Source organism: Monodelphis domestica, chromosome 1 (assembly GCF_027887165.1).
Source record: "Monodelphis domestica isolate mMonDom1 chromosome 1, mMonDom1.pri, whole genome shotgun sequence".
NCBI lineage: Eukaryota > Metazoa > Chordata > Mammalia > Didelphimorphia > Didelphidae > Monodelphis > Monodelphis domestica.
Genome location: NC_077227.1, coordinates 228,426,715 through 228,446,856, shown reverse-complemented (window position 1 = coordinate 228,446,856; position 20,142 = coordinate 228,426,715). Strand labels below are relative to the sequence as shown.

At 38.3% G+C, this 20,142-nt stretch overlaps 1 protein-coding gene across 3 annotated transcripts in view; it reads right to left on the bottom strand.

The window, feature by feature from the left end:
- CCDC88C (coiled-coil domain containing 88C) overlaps positions 1-20,142 on the bottom strand; it is a 244,952-nt gene that overhangs the window by 73,523 nt on the left and 151,287 nt on the right. For all 3 annotated transcript variants that reach the window (XM_007472588.3, XM_001366033.5, XM_007472590.3), the window contains exons 11-14: positions 17,783-17,929; positions 15,619-15,763; positions 12,946-13,130; positions 1,203-1,340 (exon numbers count right to left, since the gene is read on the bottom strand). In XM_007472588.3, coding sequence (XP_007472650.2) covers positions 1,203-1,340; positions 12,946-13,130; positions 15,619-15,763; positions 17,783-17,929 — 615 coding nt within the window. The remainder of the gene's footprint in view (positions 1-1,202; positions 1,341-12,945; positions 13,131-15,618; positions 15,764-17,782; positions 17,930-20,142) is intronic.

The following is a 20,142-nucleotide window of genomic DNA, read 5'->3' as shown; positions in this document are numbered from 1 at the left end:
TAATTCCTGGGAGGTAAGTGGTATTATCGTCCCCATTTTGCAAATTAGGACACTGAGGTAGATAGAGTTAAGTGACTTGCACTGGATGATCCAGCTAAAAAGTGTTAGAGGCTCGAACTGATCTTGGATTTTCCTTATTCCAAGATTGTAGCTCAGAGCTGCCTCAGATTAAATAAGATCAAAGACTGAGGGCTAGTTCATTTTTCTCATTTTATAGATGAGGCTCAGAGAAGGTAAATGATTTGCCTAAAGTCAAATAGATATCAAATATTTATTATTAATGAATTATAATCAATAATATCAAAAGTATGATTTAAAACTCAAATTTAAGTTGAAATTAAATGAGCTAGAATTTGGTAGTGACAGGGCCATTATAATTCCCAAACACCTTGCCTGAACTCTAGTTTTCTCTTACGGATATGAGCAGCTCTTAACCTAGGATCTGTGAAGCTGTTCTTTTTATTCTGTTCCAACTCTATGAATGTCAATGGTTTCCTCTGCCAATCAATATTTAATAAGCATTTATATGTTAGATACCATGCTAAGTTCTGGTCACTGACTTTGCCCCAAAGTATTACTCTGGAATCCCACATGGTTTATTTTATATAATTAAAAACATCATCCTATGAAGGGGTCTATAGGCTTCCCCAGACAATCTTCCCAGGAGACCAGGACACAAGAAAAAGTTAAGAACCTCTGCAATATGGTAATATCTATATACCTAAGTAAGATAAACTGAGAAAATTATGGTGGCACAGTAGGTAAAACAATGAATCTGAAATAAGGAAGACCTATGTTTTAATGCAGCCTCAGACATTAACTAGCTACGTGACCCCAAGAAAGTGGCTTAATTTCTAGCTGTGTAAAATGTGGATAATGATAGCAATTCTCAAAAAAACAAAAAATAAAGTAAAAATAAAAAATAATAGCAATTATCTCTTAGGTTATATGAGAAGATATTTATAAAGTGTTTTGCAAATCTTAAATTATTATATAAATGCAATTATATGAATGAAGATGAGGATGACATAATGGGTTAAATGTTATCTGAAAGTCTAATAGTTGAGAAAAAGAGTCTTACCTCCAGAGCCCAGTAAATAGTGCAGATTTTGCTAAAATCCTCCACTGGCTTTGGGAAGAGGTATTAATATCAGGGTATGGGGCAAAGGGAAACTGGTTGCCTTTGGCTATGAGGCCTGTACCTGTCTTTCTTTATCAGCCTTCTGGGTCTCCATGTCACCCTGAAGCTGCTCTTTCTCTTTGATCAGCTCCTCGCTTAGGGTCTCCAGGTCTTGGTTGCTTTGTTTTTCTCTTTCAAGCTGAGTTTGTAACTTTTCAATCTTCATGAAGGCCAAGAGGCAAACAAAAAAAGAAAAGAATAATTATTTTAAAATGATCCAGCCCTTCTACATCAATATCACAGTAACAATTTCCCCCTCTAGATCAGTTATCACAGGAACAATGCTTCCTACTGAGACCACACTCTGAACCACCCTCAATCTTTCCTAGAAGCTAAGTGGCACAGAGAATAGAACTCTGGGCCATCATTCAGGAAGAGCTGAGTTCAAATCTTGTCTCAAACATTCCCTGTCTGTGATTTTCTGGGTAAATCATTAACTCTCTGCAAAATTAGTATCATAATAGCACTACCTCCCATGGCTATTGTGAGAATCAAATGATATAAAATTTGTAGAGTACTCAGTATATAATAAATGCTTATTCCCTTCTTTCCCCAGGTAGACTCTATTTATAATAATCACATTATTATCAAATTATTTTTTCACATCATAGCAGACCTTTATGTAAAAACAAATCACTTTGGATAGATCATTGTTTTCTATCTTGTGAGGAAGTCAGGGAAGGCATTGCTAGCCATAGATCTCTGAGCCAAGTCATTTAACCTGACTCAGCCTCAGTTCTCTCATCTGCAAAATGGAAATAACCACACCTACTTTACAGGGAATCAAATGAGAAAATACACAAAAAAGGCAGCTAGGTGAGTCAGTGGATAGAGAGCCAGGCCTGGAGAAGGGAGATCTTAGGTTCGAATCTGGCCCTAGACACTTCCTAGCTGTGTCATCTTGGGGTAGGTTACTTAACTCCCATTGCCTAGCCTATACTGTTCTTCTGCCTTTAATATTGATTTTAAGAGAAAGGGTAAAGGTTTAAAAACAAAAAAAGAAAAATACACGTAAAGCACTTTGCAAACCTTAAAAAGCTAGAGGAGGCTCAGAGAAATGATGGTACAAATTCTCATAAAGGAGCTACTAAGATTCCTGGCAACTGGCATCTAAGTCTCCTTCTATAGATCTACAGTTCTTTTCAGGGAAGGGGGACTTTCCAACACTCCTCACATCTCTTATAAGTTAATCTATTTTTTAATTAATAACATTTATTTACAAGTGTCTCATTCCCTCCCTCCTCTACCAAAGTTACAGAAGGCACCATCCAAGAGGCAAATATGTATATCTAAATTTTGTCTTTCATGTTTCTAGTTTTCATTTCATTCTCTAGAAATGACATTTACAAGTTATTCTTCAAGTATTAAATCTATAGCTGTGTATAATGTTTTCGCAGCTCTACTTGTTTTGTTGCTCATTATCCCATGTAGTTCTTCTCAAGTTTTTTTTAATTAGGCTGTTCCTCATTTCTTGTGGCACAGTAGTTATCCATCACAATTAGTTTATCCATTCCTGAACTGATGGACATCCCTTCAGTTTCTAGTTCTTTGACACCATGAAGAAAGCTGCTACAAATGATTTTGGAAATATAGGTTCTCCTTTCTCCCTGATATCTTTGAGAAACAGCTGGCTCTAAGTATACAGTTTTATAATTCTCTATGTCTCATTCCAAATTGGTTTCCAAAATGCTTACATCAATTCACAGCTCTACCAACAGTGTATATTAATAGTGCCCCCATTTTTCCACATCCTATACATGATTCTAAAAGGTCTACTTTTGTTCAATATAAAGAACTTCCTAACAATGAGAGTAATTAAAAAAACAAACTTCTACATTTGTTCACTATAAAGAACTTCCTAACAATGAGTAATTAAAAAAAAAAAAAGAACTCCTTCCTTAGGCGTTTCAACAAATTAGGTGTTTAAGAAGAAAGAAAATATTGATTTCTTTTTATTTTTTTAAGAAATGGCCTTGTAAACTTTGCTGGTTAAAATCGGAATGCTCTATCTCTCTGAAATCTCTTATATAGTTCACTTTCTTTCCAAAAACACATCTACCATGCTAGTTCAGAAAATCCCTTATTATTTTTTGCTTAGACTTTGCCACAGCCTTTTAATTTATTTTTATTATCACACAAAACACACATATTGGTCATTGTAAGAAAATACTTGTACTAAACCAAAACGCCAAAATAAAAGCCTAAATACACTGAGGTGAAAGATAGTATGCTTTGAAACACATCCTTCCTACTTCAACACCTACTTCTGAAGGTGGATAGCATGAGGATAACTATTTATGAAGCAATATTCTGGGAGACAGCATGATAGAATAGAAAGAGCATAAAATATATTATATTGAAATTTATAAAAATGTGTTTTTAAAAACCAAATTCCAGAGCAACTAAGTGGCTCAGTGGTTTGAGAGCCACATCTGGGTTCAAATTCTAGTTTCAGACACTTCCTGGCTGTGTGACCCTGGGCAAGTCACTTAACCCCAAATGCCTAGCCCTTAATGCTCCTTCTGCCTAAGAACCAACACACAGTATTGATTCTATGATAAAAGGAAAGGGTTTAATCATTCTGAGAAGGTCTACCATTTTCACACCAGGCTGTCAAAGTGTTTATGACACAAAAAAGGTTAAGAATTTGTAGACGTAGGCCTGTTCCGCTTGGTCATAGAGAGAAGAACAGAAAGCAATGAAAGGAAGTTTCAGAGTCAGATTTTAGGCTAATTTAAGGACCAGAGATTTAAAGCTAGAGAGGACTTTAAGAGGTAATCAGGTCTGACTCTCCTTCTCCCTCTCCTCATTTTACAGAGGAGGCAACTGCCCAGGGTCATCCAGCTTGTCATTATTTTATCTTATTTATTTAAACCCTTACCTTCTGACTTGGCATCAATACTGCATAGTGGTTCCAAGGCAGAAGAGTGGTAAGGGCTAGGCAATGGGGGTTAAGTGACTTGCCCAGGGTCACACAGCTGGGAAGTGTCTGAGGCTAGATTTGAACCCATCTCTAGGCCTGGCTCTCAATCCACTGAGCTACTGTAATTATGAAGCAGGATTCAAACTCGGTAGTCCTCCCATCAATCCAGCATTCCATCTTGTAAACTAGCTCATCTCCTAATAATTAAAGCTGTCTAAGAATGGAATGGATCACCTCTGGGGATGGATAGCTTAATGGAGATCTTCTAAATCAAAGTGGAGCAACTATTTGCCAGAGATGCTAGCGATGTAACTGATGCTTAAGATGACAGTTAAATTAGACCTTCTCACCGTGGAGCATCTACAATTCTTTTTATTTCATCTTGACGACTCAGACCTCCTTTACCTTAAGAATGGATGCCCAATTCAATGGCCCTCCTCAGTTTCTCAAGCATTAGGTTTAGAGGTCAGTGCTTTCTAGACAGCTGGATGGTGAGGTTTCTAATACCAGTCACTGCCTCAGAGCGTCATGCCACTGGTCTTCTCCCCATTTTATTTATGACAAACACTCTCTAATGTATAGCCACTCCCTGATTTCTTTTTGAATCGCCCACTGATACTTTACTGTTGAAGAAGCAAAAGCCAAGGGTGGCCATGTTATTTCCTCCCTTTTTCAAATCATCACTGTTGGGGTTTTTAAAATGTGGTTTCATCTGTGATCAGGCTCCCTTGCTGCCTTTGGTGGCTTTTGCCTCTTTCCCCCCCACCCCCCACCTCCCCACCCTTTTATGGTCCTCTGCCAGAGTCCACATTCTGCCGCACAGACCACAAAGCCCCAGGGACATTTGCTTTCATTTCTGATGATGAATATGTTGGCTGTTCTCCTCAGAACTTAAGGAAAACTAATTTCTGCTAAATGTGCTAGTTCTGCTCCATCATAATAAGGTTTTTGTTTTTCCTTAAATCATCTGCTATCTAGATTATTATATTATATTTGGTTCTGTTTCCCAGAGGTGACTGATGATAAAAGGGGGAAAAAGTCGTATTAATACACCTACCAGTTTCTTCTATCCTTTAAAAACTGCCACTAAACAAGTCACTTGGCCCCCATTGCCTAGCCCTTACCACTCTTCTGCCTTGGAACCAATACACAGCATTGATTCCAAGACAGAAGGAGAGTTTTAAAAATAATAATAAAATAAAAAATAAAACTGCCACTAAATACTCAATTGTACCCTGCCAGCTTCTTCCTATTTGAGCTAAGGTGTCTTCTAACGCCAGGTTCATATCCAAGCCAGGAGGTAAGACTCCCAAGAGCCCCTGCTGCCTTCCCTGGCCTCCCTGTCCTAGAAGTGGAGGCCTCACTGTCCACCTCTCACCCCAGTGAGGCCCCGGGACCTTCTCCAATGCTCTGCTGCCCTGCAGACAAGATCTCTGCCATCTCCTGACACAGTGCAGGCACTTAATAAATTAATAAATCCTTCCTTCCTTTAAGCAGACACCTTTGATGACTGACAGGCACTCGCTCCTCATTTCTAACCCTTAGAATCAGAAGTCACCTCAAGGACCACCTGTTTCATTCTTGTATCCCCAGCACCTAACAGTGCCTTACACATAACTACCATAGAACAAATGCTCAAAAGGTGCATTTGGTTTAAGGCTTATGAGTGCTTTTTTAAGTGTATTTTATTATTTTTTTTAAGATTTTTAAATTCTTCCCCCATGGTTGCATGATTCATGTTGTCTCTCTCCCTATAAGGGGCTTTCTTAACAACAATCCTGCAGAGTTAATGCAAGCATGATTATTCCAATCTTAAGCACAAGAAAACTGAGAGAACGAAGTAACTAAATATAGTTATTACCACACAGCTAGGTTATCAGGGCCAGGAATCAAAGCCACACTAATTCCAGAAACAATGTTTCTAAATTATACAGGGCCATTTTTTCTTTTCAACTATTCACTCACAACTGAACAGAGGTTGCGTCCTTTTACCTTTACTGGCTTTAAAACACCGAAGATATTTGGCTACAACTAATCTCTGTAGACTTTCATTCCTTTGACTGGTGAAGGATCATTCATTCTGACCCAATATATAGATTTCTTAACCATCAGACCTGTGCCAAAATGGAACACGCTGTCACCATCGCCATGATCCTGGTTTCTCTTTGCATTTACACGGCAATGCACAGGTCATATATGTTTACACAGCAATGTAGAGCTGTGCATCTGGTTCAGAGCTATTCCAAACTTCTCCAAAAATCTTTTTTTTCCCCTCCAAATAACATTATTTTTTATTTTATTTTTCCCTTTTAAACACTGTTTTATTTGGTCATTTTCAAACATTATTCATTAGAAACAAAGATCACTTTCTTGTCCTCCTCCCTTCCCCCTTCTCCCACCCCTCCCCCCCCAATAGCTAACGCGCGATTCCACTGAGTTTCACATGTGTCCTTGATTCGAACCCATTTCCATGTTGTTGGTATTTGCATTAGAGTGTTCATTTAGAGTCTCTCCTCTGTCATGTCCCCTCCACCCCTGTAGTCAAGCAGTTGCTTTTCCTCGGTGTTTTTACTCCCACAGTTTATCCTCTGCTTGTGGATATTGTTTTTTAGATCCCTGCAGATTGTTCAGGGACACTGCATTGAGACTAATGGAGAAGTCCATCACCTTCGATTGTACCACAGTGTATCAGTCTCTGTGTACAATGTTCTCCTGGTTCTGCTCCTCTCACTCTGCATCACTTCCTGGAGGTTGTTCCAGTCTCCATGGAACTCCTCCTCTTTATTATTCCTTTTAGCACAATAGTATTCCATCACCAACATATGCCACAATTTGTTCAGCCATTCCCCAATTGATGGGCATCCCCTCATTTTCCAGTTTTTGGCCACCACAAAGAGTGCCGCTATGAATATTCTTGTACAAGTCTTTTTCCTTATTATCTCTTTGGGGTACAAGCCCAGTAGTGCTATGGCTGGATCAAAGGGCAGACATTCTTTTATCACCCTTTGGGCATAGTTCCAAATTGCCCTCCAGAATGGTTGGATCAATTCACAACTCCACCAGCAATGAATTAATGTCCCAACTTTGCCACATCCCCTCCAGCATTCATTACTTTCCATAGCTGTCATGTTAGCCAATCTTCTAGGTGTGAGGTGATACCTCAGAGTTGTTTTGATTTGCATCTCTCTGATTATAAGAGATTTAGAACACTTCTTCATGTGCTTATTAATAGTTTTGATTTCTTTATCTGAAAATGGCCTATTCATGTCCCTTGCCCATTTGTCAATTGGAGAATGGCTTGATTTTTTGTACAATTGATTTAGCTCTTTGTAAATTTGAGTATTTAGACCTTTGTCAGAGGTTTTTGATATGAAGATTGTTTATTTTACATTTTGTGACTCTTGCTATGTCTTGATTAGTTTCAGAGTCTTTCCCTTCCCAAAGGTCTATTCCATGTTCACCTAATTTACTTATAGTTTCCTTCTTTATGTTCAAGTCACTCACCCATTCTGAGTTGATCGTGGTGTAGGGTGTGAGGTGTTGATCCAGACCTAATCTCTCCCACACTGTCTTCCAGTTTTCCCAGGAGTTTTTGTTAAATAGTGGGTTTCTGTCCCAAAAGCTGGGGTCTTTGGGTTTGTCATATACTGTCTTGCTGAGTTCTCCAAAAATCTTAAGAAACATGTGGATATCAAAAAAGAAACTTCTCATTCTTCATGTGAAACCTGGCAATGTCTTCTGGATGTTTGGATCAAAACCCAGAGGGGATACCCTTTTCCAATCATATCAAAAGCTCCTCTTCTCATCTCCGGGACTCCATGCTTTTCTTTACCTTGACATACACTAAGCTGCCTTTGAGCTAAAATGTAGTCCCAACACCCAAACTATTCTGTTTTCTCCCCTTTGCTATTCTTTTCTGATTCCTCTGGGGCCGATGCTACCTCCAGGGGGAGAGTCTGATGCTTGAATCAAGGTACATGGATAAGAAATATTAGTTATGATTAGTGGTCCTACTCCTTGATATCTTCAATTGTGGATATATAATCATTTTTTTCAGTTGTAGGATAACAGTGTTAATAGATTTGGAATATTTGGCACTAAATGTTTATAAAGAAAGCACCCAGGGAGGTAGACAGATTAGAAAATAACTATTATTTGCAACTATTTTGGTATATAAAAAGCAATTTAAAAAAAAAAGGAAGGAAGCAAGTGGATTCTCCATCACTGGAAGTACTCAAGGACATATTTGATGGCCTAGGCTGAGGTGCTATAATGAGAATTTATGCTATATTGAAGTTAGACTATATAAACTCAGAGATGCCTTTCAACCCTGAAATCTGAGGATCTTATGAACTAGAGGGGAGTTTTATATCTGGATGAATAAATTTCCATGGCTTCCACAAACCCAATAAGCTTAATGACCTTGTGTGCTGGGGAAACACCATTAAACCTAGATTTTTCTGTTACTCAGTGACAAGATTTAGGAATCAACCATCAATCAATAAGCATTTATTTATTAGCACTCATGGGTACCAGGTACCATTAAGGAGAAAGAAAAGGTGTGTGATATCTTTGTCATCCAGAAATTCAGGCGTCACCCAAAATTGAGCCCCCCATATCCTGCCAGGCATTCTGCTTGAATGTCTCTAAAGAATGGCTGGGCTATCCTTTGACTTTCTATTCTTTATCCAGAATAGAGTGAAATGAGGCTAACTTCTCCCCTCAGAACAAAAATTGGATGATGTGCTTTATCCAAGAGTAAAGTGGGCAGCATAGACTAGGAAGGAATACATTGACCAGGCATCAACAAGGGATGACACAGCCTTTTTAAAAAACTTTTTTAAACCCTTGCCTTTTGTCTTAGCGTCAATTCTAAGGGAGAAAGAAAGGCAAGGGCTAAGCAATAGGGATTAAGTGACTTGCCCAGGTTCATACAGCTAGAAGGCCAGATTTTACACAGGTCATCCTGACTCCTGGCCTGGCACTCCATCCACTGTGCTGCCTAGATCCTCCTAGATGATATAGTCTTATGGCAGTTAAAATATACATAGAGATCTATACAGCATGGATAGTGTGGAATTAAAAGTAATTAAATTTAAATTTAAAAATAAAATAAAAATTTGAAGACTAGTTAGATCTGGGTCATTTATGTGTTATGTTTTATTTTGTACTTGAAGATTCAAGTATTTAAGAAAAAAATGTCAGTCAACAGCCAGATTTGACAACAGCCAGAAAATTAGGGATGGCTTAAACCTGGCCAGGCCAAAGTTCATTAGAGAGCAACAGACTTGGAATCTAGAGACACAAGCTTTAGTTTCTTCATGTGTAAAATTAGGACGTGAAAGCACTTCCCACACAGGGTTGTTGTGAGGATCAGAAGAGACGATAAATATGTAGTGTTTTGCAAACTTTAAAGTGCTACATAAATATTAGCTATCATCAGCTCTTTAGACTCACTAGTTTATGAGCTTCCTAGCTGTGCCTTTGACTGTCTTTGGGACTTGGGTCAAGTCCTTGGAATCCTTCTCGGAAATCATATAAAATAAAATATATAGTATTGCAAGGGAAATCAATTATAGTGAAAGAATTCTCAAGGTATTTTTAAAAATCAAGTTCATGGAGCCAGGCTAAAAGTTTGTGAAGCATTTTATATAGAGATGTTTCACTGGAGTTTTAGAAAAACTCTGGGATGGATACTCCAAGAATCAAGGGGACAGAGAAGGGCAAGGCAGAAATTAAACACTCATATGGTACCTACTACATGCCAGACACCATGCAAGTGCTTTACAAATACTGGCTCATCTGATCCTCATGACAATCCTGCAAGGTAGGTGCTGTTATTATCATGATTTCCCCCCCCATCAGTCCTAGCAGTCTTCCACTCTGAAAGATGCCTCTGCCCTTGTGGCTCCTTTCTTTGATGTGAGTTCTTCCTGGAATCTCCATTTTAAGGAAGGAACTAGGCCAGCCACATTTAATCTTTCATTATTCTCCCAGTTCTACTCTTGGGTTCTCTAGACTTCTTTCTCTACCAAATTCCCTTTGGGGTACATTCCCCTACAATACCCCTTACTAATCTCAGTTTTGTGCCATCTTTTAATTAAATTCTAAATATAATTTAATTAATTTAAAGTAAATTAATAAATTAAATTAAAACTTAAGTTTCTTGAGGCTGTTCTTCTGTTTGCAGAAATGCTTAGTAAATATTTGCTGTTTTGCCTTTTACAGATGAGACTTAAAGGTGTTAACTGCCTTGCCCATGGTCAAACAGCTAAATATTGTCAAGGAAATTTATCCCCTCCCCCTCCTGAGGAGCTTTACCTGTCTATCAAACATTCCTGACATACCACAGGTGCACCAGTTTTGCATCCCTCTACTTTCTGTATGTCAATAAAGGTCAAGGCTTGGGGCTCTCCTTAGGGGAAAATTGAGAGAGAATTGGGGGAAAACCGAAAAGAAAGAAGTCAGGATGCAGAGCAGGCAGGTGAGGGGGAAGGAATGAGGAAGAGACTGGCAGGCTAGGCACCACATGGTCAGGTTACTTAGGAACATTTGTCTACCCTTCCAATAAACTTTATAAAATATATATCTGGGCAGAACTATCATTTTTAATTCTTACAATATCAAGGCAGGATATGAACCCATACCTTACTTTTACTGACTATCTGCAATACAATCTGAAAAAGAATTCCTCCAAGGCTCTGTTTCTTCATTTGTTCACTGTCTATCTCAGAGAACTGCTGTAGTATGCTCAGGAGACCCCAGAGGAGCCCCTACTGTAGTCATTTCTCAAGCTAGGGAAATCACCTTTTAACATTTTCTAACTTTCCAGACATATTCCACCACATGGGTAACCCCCTTTTCCCTATGAATCCCACCCACACAGCAAATTCCGATGCCTTTGCTTTGTTTTTTTCCTCTTTGACAACTGGAAAGGCCAGATGGAACTCTACCAGAAAATGGGAAATGGGAGGGAGACCCTCTGAGGAAGGGAAAAACCAAAGAACAAGCAGGCTCTCCAACCAGCAATGAATGCCAATTCCTGTTTGTATAGGCAGGAAAGGTTGTATGTAGGGTGGCATGTGAGGGCAGTGAAAAGAACAATGGGAAATTGGAGGGAGAAAAAAAGCGTTTCCGGAAACCTACAGGGAGGACAATAAGAAATCACCCACATGTTCTAGGACTACCTTCCAGTCTTTCAATTAATATTCAATTAACAGTTCAGGGGGGCTCCCTGGAACCCTATAATCCTTGTATTCCTAAATGTCAAATCTTCCTTATTTGGAATGAGGTCAGAATGCTTTCTTAATTCAGTCATTTCCTCCAATAGGTTCATGCAGGCCTGGAGAACAAGCTCAATAATTCTGTATTCTCTGCTTTCATCAGAAGGTGAAAACAAAGGGGACAATGACGTGGCTTGGTGGATAGAGAGAGCCAGGCCTAGAGATGGGAGATCCTGGGTTTAAATCTAGCCTTGGACACTTCCTAGCTGGATGACTTTGGACAAGTCACTTAACCTCATTCACCTGGCCCTTACCACCCCCCACGCCCCCTTTAAAACCCTTACCTTCTGTCTTGGAATCAATACCGTGTATTGGTTCTAAGGCAGAAGAGTGGTAAGGGCTAGGCAATGGGGTTAAGTGATTGACCAAGGTCACACAGCTGGGAAGTGTCTGAGGCCAGATTTGAACCCAGGACTTCCTGTCTCTGGGCCTGGCTCTCCATCCTCTGAGCCACCCAGCCCCCCCCCCCCCCATCCCTCTTTACTGCTCTTTTGGCTCAGAAACAATACACAGTATTGATTCTAAGATGGAAGAAGGGTTAAAAGAAAAGAATTCAAAACATCCCATGACCCTGAGGAAACTGAGGTAATGACTTTCACAGGGTCACCCAGCTAGAAAGAGTTTGAGTACATTTAGAAAATTAGTTTGTTTTTTTGGGGGGGCTGATAGTTTTCCTAATATTTTTTTCAAGTTAATTTATTTAATTAATTAATTTAGAATATTTTTCCATAGTTACATGAATCATGTTCTTTCCTTCCCCTCCTCCCACCCTTTCCCTGTAAAAATTAGGTCTTCTTGACTTAAAATCCACTGCCCCAGCAAAAAAAGCAAAGCTGCTTATAAGCAATTTTTAAGCATCCAATAGGAAACCTGGGTAGAAGCCCACCACGTATATACCCCAGAGAGTGGTTATATAAACAATGTGTCTTTTCTATGTGCTTTGAAAATCAAGCTCCACTTTTACATGTGCGATGCGAGTCGTATTTTGTATATAGCATTTTCATTTTTTGTCTGTCTTTGTATTCCCAGAATTTTCAAATATATTTGTTCTTCAGATCCCCAGCAAACAATGAAATGGATAAGGCAGGATGTTATCAGGCCTATTATACAGATAAGAAAGCTGAGGCTCAGGAAAGTGAAGGGAACTTGTTCAAGATCTCAGAGAAGGGCTGTGATTCAAAACAAAGTCTTTACACTTTTAGTCCTGCTTTGTCAAATTCTGTTGTCTCAAATATAACTCAGTTTACTCATGGCTGCGTTCAATCACAAAATGGTTTTAGTTCAGTGCCTCATTTTTATTTTTCCTAACAGGAGATATGTTTTTTTTAATTACTTTTTTACTACATGAACTTATTCCCCCTATATTATTAATTGTTCTTCCCCTGCTGTTATTTCCTGATTTTGTTATATATCCTTTCCCAGGACCTTGGTACGGGTGATGGCAAGGTCCTTTACTGGACACATCCTTTATTTTGACCTCTCATCTTATTTTAACGTCCTCACAGTGACACCTTTAATGTGTACTTGGCTGGCAAGGCATTAAAAAAAAAAAAGGTTACCTTTCTGCTGAGTTGGTGGTTCTCTGTTTCAAGCTCAACAAATTTAAATTTGCTTTCTTCTGCAATCATGGAGGCATCTCGGAGCTCCTGGATGGTGTTCTGAAGGCTCTGGTTCTCCTTCTCCAGCTTCAAAATTCGACTAGAGGCACACTCGTTCAATTCAAACACAAATGACTTCCTGGATGCTAGGAGAAGAGAGAGAGGATCAGGACTCAGCACTCTAAAGCATCAGTGGAACGCCCTGAATTGAATCAATTCCCCCATCGCTGACTAGGTATCTGCTTGTGGGAGATAGTGAGGAATAGCAGATCAGGCACCTGTCACAGATTCAGGAAGACCCCAGTTCAAGTTCTATCTCTCAGCTGAATTGGCAAACAGTATGATCCTGGCTGGGCAAGTCATTTCACTTGTGAATATCCCAATTCACTGTCTTAAACTATAAATTACTAAGAAGTTGGCTGATCTGCTTCAGTAGAAGTTTCTTCACCAAAGAGTTCCCTGCGTGGCTGAAATCACAGGGCTGGACATAAATGAATGAATGGATGGAGGAATAAATGATGAATAAATAGATGGATAAATGAATAAATTAGGAAATAAAACAAAATCCTAATGCCAATCATGTGGAGACTGGCATGAGAGAAGGCTGGGAAAAGCAAGGAGGCATTTGTTTAGCTTGTCCTCTATATTTACTTCCATGATCACCTTTAATCCTTTGAATTCCTAAAAAATGATCCATGTACTATAAAAAATGTTTGTATGATAATTTTTTTAAATTAAAATTAGAAATTAAAAAAATAAAGTAGGATGGCAAATCTTGAATACAAAGATATGGGTTTAGGGCTACTTCTGGTAGTCAATGGTAAACTTTTGAAGAATCTAAAGCAGAGAAAGCACAACTGAGAGTATCAGGTCGGGAGATGGGAGGGCCTGGGTTCAACTCTGGTCTGGTCACTGTTATCACTCTGGCCAAGTCACTTAACCCTCATTGCCCAGTACAGTATTAATTCTAAGACAGAAAGTGAGGGTTTTAAAAAATAAAAATAAAGTTTTCCACAACTGTGTTTCAGGGTACTTCTCCAAGCTTATTATTTTACATTATCACAGACTTGAATCACATAAAATACATTCCAGCTAAATATGCCTATTGCTATTCTACAAATGTGACCTCCCATCTACCACTTTTGTGCATTTGCAAAAGCTCAGCCTCATGCTTGGAACATACTTGGCTTCTCTCCTCCACATCTTAGAATCCCTAGCCCCTTTGGAGGCTCAGCACAAGTGCCGCTTCTTCCAGGGAACCCTTCTTGATGCCCTTTTATTTGGTGGGGCTCTCCCTCTGCTCCAATGATCAGGAATATACTTCTCTATATTTACTTGTTATTTAGCCCTCTATTAATAGTGACTCCTGGAGGATCAGGCTGTTTTGTCTCACCTTTACCTAACAGAACATCTTGCATATTAGAGGTGTTTATCAATATATTAATAAAGGCTTATTAATAATTTAAATGCTTAAAATAATAATTGGCATATAATATGATATAATAATTAATAATGTGTTAATTATATATCTAACCAATAAAAGTATGCTGGATTGGACTGGATTGAATAAAGTAAGAGTTGGGTGAATTGGTTTTGCATAGAGTAAGCACTTGATAAAATGATTAGCTGAATCAATAAATAATCATACCATTGTTACCTCTATGTCCCCATCAGCCTCTACCCTGGTGCAAGGAAACAGTACTTTTTTTTTCCCCAGAATAAATCAATGATCAAGATTTAAATTCTGCTCTTCCACATTGGAATATTGGAATACTTCTGATGAACCAATACAAGTTTTTATTCCTCTGAAGAGAAATAAATTTGGGATTATCATAAAAAACCCTATGATCAATTTATGTTATACAAATGCAAAATTGCTGGGCAAACATATGGTTCTTTTTCAAGAAACATCTATTATTTGTCTGATGCCAAAGCTTCCTGATATAACTCTGACTCCTTGTTTATAAAATCTTCATAAAGAAGGAGAATTTTTTTCCCTTGGAAAGGTTTTCAAAAAGCAACAGTTTATAAGTTAGTATAGGCAGATGACTCAATAAGTTGACTAGACTATTGTGCATATTATATTTGTCTTTGTATCTCGAGTCCTTAAGTATGTGCTTGGCGCACAGGAGGTACTTGATAAATGTTTGTGGATTTGTATAAAATTTTAAAAATACCCATTTGGTATATTTTAGAGTAGAAAAAAATGGTTGATACATCCCTCTCCACTTTGGCAAGTGTTTAATGGGCCTGATAATGCCCAAAGCACAGGCTTCGTTGGGATAAATGATCACTGGGGAGTTTCTTCTGTCATTGAGTATTCTTAGTCATTCATACATCTAACTAAGATGGCCTTTGGGCACCATGTTGACTTTCACTAAGAATGCCATGGGAGTTACCATATGGAAAGGGAGTGATATAGTAACAATCTATATTTTGCAGTCCTGAGAGAAGGCTATTGAACTCTGTATTTTCCAGGGTGGGAAGGGAATAGAGAGACAATTCCAAGCAGCATTTAAAGATAATTATCAGGATTCGTGTGGTCTCCAAAGGAAATTATGTCAGACTTAGTTCCACTGAGATGGAAACTGAAAGGCCAGTTTGAGTGAGTCACTGACTCCTGTGGCTATTTACCATCTGAAAGGTCAGCATTCTTGGACAGCTGTTCTAACTCCCAGCCCAGGTGGGCAGATTCATTCATGCTCTGCTTCTGGGCAATCTCCAGAACCATGTTTTCTTCCAAAAGCTCTTCGATTCGCTTCTTATCTGTGTCCCTGTCCTAGGAAAGAAGGAAGAACAAAGCACAAAACTCAGCAGATGTAGGGACTACCAAGTCTTGTCATTAACAAAGCAGTTGCTCCTGGAGAAGCAGAAACATAAAACATTTCATAGAGGACCTTTTTATAGCTTTAGGGAAAAAAGGGAACTTAGGGGTAAGGAGAAATTTAGGTGGTATAAAAAGACAGGATATAAATAAAGTCATTAAAAGAAAAGAGTGAAGACCCAATATATTTCTCAAATCATAACTGTGAGTTCTTCATATCAAAAAAAATATGCCTAGGGGGCAGCTGGGTGGCTCACTGGATTGAGGCACGGGTTCAAATCTGGCCTCAGACACTTCCTAGCTGTGGGATCCTGGGCACATCTTTTAACCCCCACTGCCTAGCCCTTACCACTCTTCTGTCCTGGAACCAATACACAGTATTGATTCTGAGAGGGAAGTTAAGGGTTTAAAAAAATTGCCTGGAAAGAACCTTGCACATGTCTCAGAGCACACACAATAAATTTTTGCAAGATATATCATTTAAATGAAGAGTAGTAGTTCCAGGTAATAGTAACTTGGATTTCCCTGGTACCTTATAGGTTTATAAAGCACTTTCTTCATCACCACCCTAGAAGGAGTACAAGCTTTATTATCTCCATTTTACATATGAAGAAACTAAGTACAAAAGAAGTAAAATGACTTCTACTTAATAAATACATTTCTTAAAAGAAAGTACAAAATTTGTTTTTCTTTGTATCCCTAAGCATAGAGCTTGGCACATAATGTAAAATAAATGTTTGTTCACCAAAGATTTATTGCCAATTATCTCCCAAACAGAAAAGTCTAGTGGGCTAGGATTTGAAACCAGGTCTCTTGACTCTAGGTCACAAAATGAGACTTTTTAAAAAGAGGGGTTAAGGAGGGGCAACAAGGTAGCTCAATGGATAGAGAGCTAGGTCTAGAGACTGGAGGTTCTGGATTCAACTCCAATACTTTCTAGCAGTGTGGCCTGGGCAAGTCACTTAACTCTAACTGCCTAGTCCTTACTGCTACTACCTTGGAACAAAAAAAAAATCAATTCTAAGATTCAAAGGTAAGGAGGGGTTTAAGAAAAGGATTCTTAATCTGTTGGGTTTGGGGTTTTTTGCCATGAAATCTTTTGGCATTCTGGTAAAAGCTATGCATACCTTTTTAGACTGATGTTCCTAAAAACATAAAATAAACAGGATTGCAAAGGAAACCAATTATAATACAATTAATTTCTCATTTCTAAGGTAGAAATTATCATGATGTAGGCTTACTGTATAAACATTTCCTGCTCCTTTTTTTTTGATTCATAAGAATAAAAAACCATCAATGAGATCTCTGCTTTACAACTAAGTCCATCCCATATATTCTATACAACAAGAAAGTATCTTAAAATATGTCTGTATACAAATATTTAAAAGACTGAATTTTGAATCAAGTTGCCAAGCTTCTAAACTAGCTGACCTAAGTGTTACGAAATGGCAAAGGGGTCAGTTTCCGAAAATTGCAAGGGGTCAGTTTCCGAGATATTTAGAATGACTTGTACATGAATGGGGGAAGAATAAAGTGAGTAAGGGCAGGAGAACAATTTATACAAGAACAACACTGAAAGACAACTTTCAGCGTTAAGAACTATGATCAAGGGCAGTGACCAAACATGATTCCAAAGGCCACATAAAGAAACTATCCATATCCTGACAAAGAGGTTCTAGATTGTGGTACAGACAGAAACACACTGCTTAGAGCCAATGTGGGAATTTGTTTTTGTTGGACTATCCATGACTGTTCACAAGCTTTTTTGAGATGGAGACTTGGAGGATATGAAAGAAAAGGTAGGTATATCTTACTTTAAATAAAAAAAGAATAAATATAATGGGGGAAAATGACATTATAAATGAGTTGCTATTACTATCAGAAGTCTACATCCTCTAGTTAAAAAAAAAAACACAACTGAAAGTTGAAGGGTTGAAACTCCCCAAATATAATTTAATCATAAAGCTTCATTACCAATTCCATATCATGAAGTTTAGATTTTAGTTGCAAGTTTTCCTTTTCCAGTTCATGAACTTTATCACCTCGGGCTCGAGCGGCTGTCAGTTGTTCTTCCAACATTGCCTTCGTTTCAATTAGGATGATATTATCCTCCCTCAACTCCTAAACAGTAAAAATAAGCATAATACATTAGGTAAAATAACTTCTTTATTGATAGCTTTCCCATTCTACCAATTACAGTAATTTTTGGTAAAGTGAATCTCAATAAAAGACATCCAGGAAATACACACACTGCAGGGAAGAAGTTTAGTTTCTAAATAACATTTGATCATTTATTTTCATGTTTTTACAATTTTCCCCCATGATTTATGTTTTTCTCCCTCCCCCTCCAAGTTGACAAGCAATTCCACTGGATTATACATGTGTGTGTGTGTGTGTGTTTGTTTGTTTGTTTTTAAAAAATCAAACCCATTTCCATAGTATTCATTTTTGTAAAATAGCAAACCTTTAAAACCAAAACCCTAAATCACATAACCACATAAACAAGTGATAAATCATATAACATTTGATCATTAACACTATCATCTCCTTAAATTGATTCACATAAATTCTCTACATTTTAAAAATCCAATTTGAGACATACCTTTTGAAAATGGTCATTCATTCAAACTAGAAAAAATTGTGAAAGTAATTTTCTTAAAGATGATCATCAGATCATTTGATGAGATTATAATCAGATTTGATAAAAAATTTATTAGATACAAAGTTCCATGCCAGGCACGGGAACACCATTTAACCAATCAACCAACAAGAATGAATTCATTGAGTGCCTACCAAGTGGCTTAGTGGGTATCGAGTCAGAAAAACTCGTCTTCCTGAGTTCAATCAAGTCTGGCCTCAGACACTTACAACCTGTGTGAACTCTGGGCAGGTCACTTAACCTCTTTTTTTCTCAGTTTGCCATAGTTCCTCATCTGGAAAATGAGCTGAAGAAGGAAGAGGCAAGCCACTACAGCATCTTTGCCAAGAAAACCCCAAACAGGTCATGAAGAGTCCAACATAACTGAAAAATGACTCAACAACAAAGACTTTGCTAGACACTGTTGCTAGGCACTCAGGATACAGATACAAAGAATGATATAATCCTTTTAAAACAGCTTCTACTATAGAACAAGGGGGTGACAACCTATGAGAGTATAAATAGTAAACAGAAAGGGAAGAAGTATCAAGTACTTGTGGAAAGAGAGAAACTGGAGGTTGAAGGGATGAGGAAAGGTGCCTATAAATAAGTTGATACATGAGGTGTTTTGTTTTTTTTTTAAACCCTTACCTTCCTTCTTAGAATCAATCCTGGGGTATTGGGGTGCATGAGTTTTAAAGGAAGAAAGGGGAGGTGTTTTAGGCATTACTGGGATAAAACTTTGGACAGTAATTAATCCACAGGTACAGAGCTAGGTGCTAAAGAGAACTTAACATGTCCCTGGCACTTTGGAGGCTGTTAATAAATACATATTCATTGACTGAATGAATGAATGTAACCATCTTGTATTTACTCACTTACTCACACTGAATGAATTTGTATTTGTAATTCTCATCACTATGAGAATGGAAGCTCCATATAAGATGGGATTGTTTCATTCATTCTTTCATTCAGATGCAAGATGGTTTGGAAGGAACAGCACAAGCAGCCAGAAGAGATCAGGATGTATGCAAGAGTGTATGAGCTGCATTTTTAAGGAAGAGAGGGGCTCTGTAACCAGTGATAAGGGAGGGAATACATTCCAGGTTTAAGGGGAGGCTCTGGCAAAGGTAAGGAGATGAGGGAGAAGGGGGAGAGGGAGAGGGAGAGGGAGAGGAGAGGGAGAGGGGGAGGGGAGGGGGGAGGAAGAGAGAGAGAGAGAGGAGAGAGGAGAGAGAGAGAGAGAGAGAGAGAGAGAGAGAGTAGTTAGTTAGTTAGTTAGTTAGTTAGAGAGTTTGGATATATACCAGACAAGAAGAAGGGGAGAACAAAGTCCGTGAGGCTGGAGAGAAAGGTTAAAGCTGATTAAGCTGGTTTTCAGAAAAAGAAAAGCTAATATTTTATCAACTTATGGTAGCTAGGTGGTGTAGGGGATAGAGCATTAGACCTGAAGTCAAGAAGATTCAAGTTCAAATCTAAAAACAAAACAAAACAAACAAACAAAACTAGGTTTATAATCTCTGTGCCTCAATTTCCTCATTTATGAAATGGGGGTCAATAATAATAGCACCTATCTCCTAGCGCTGTCATGATGGTCAAATGAGATATCTGGTAAACTGCCTAACACATAGTAGGTGTTCTATAAATGTTTGCTATTATCTAACCTAAAGCAACAAAAAACTATTGGGTGTCAAGT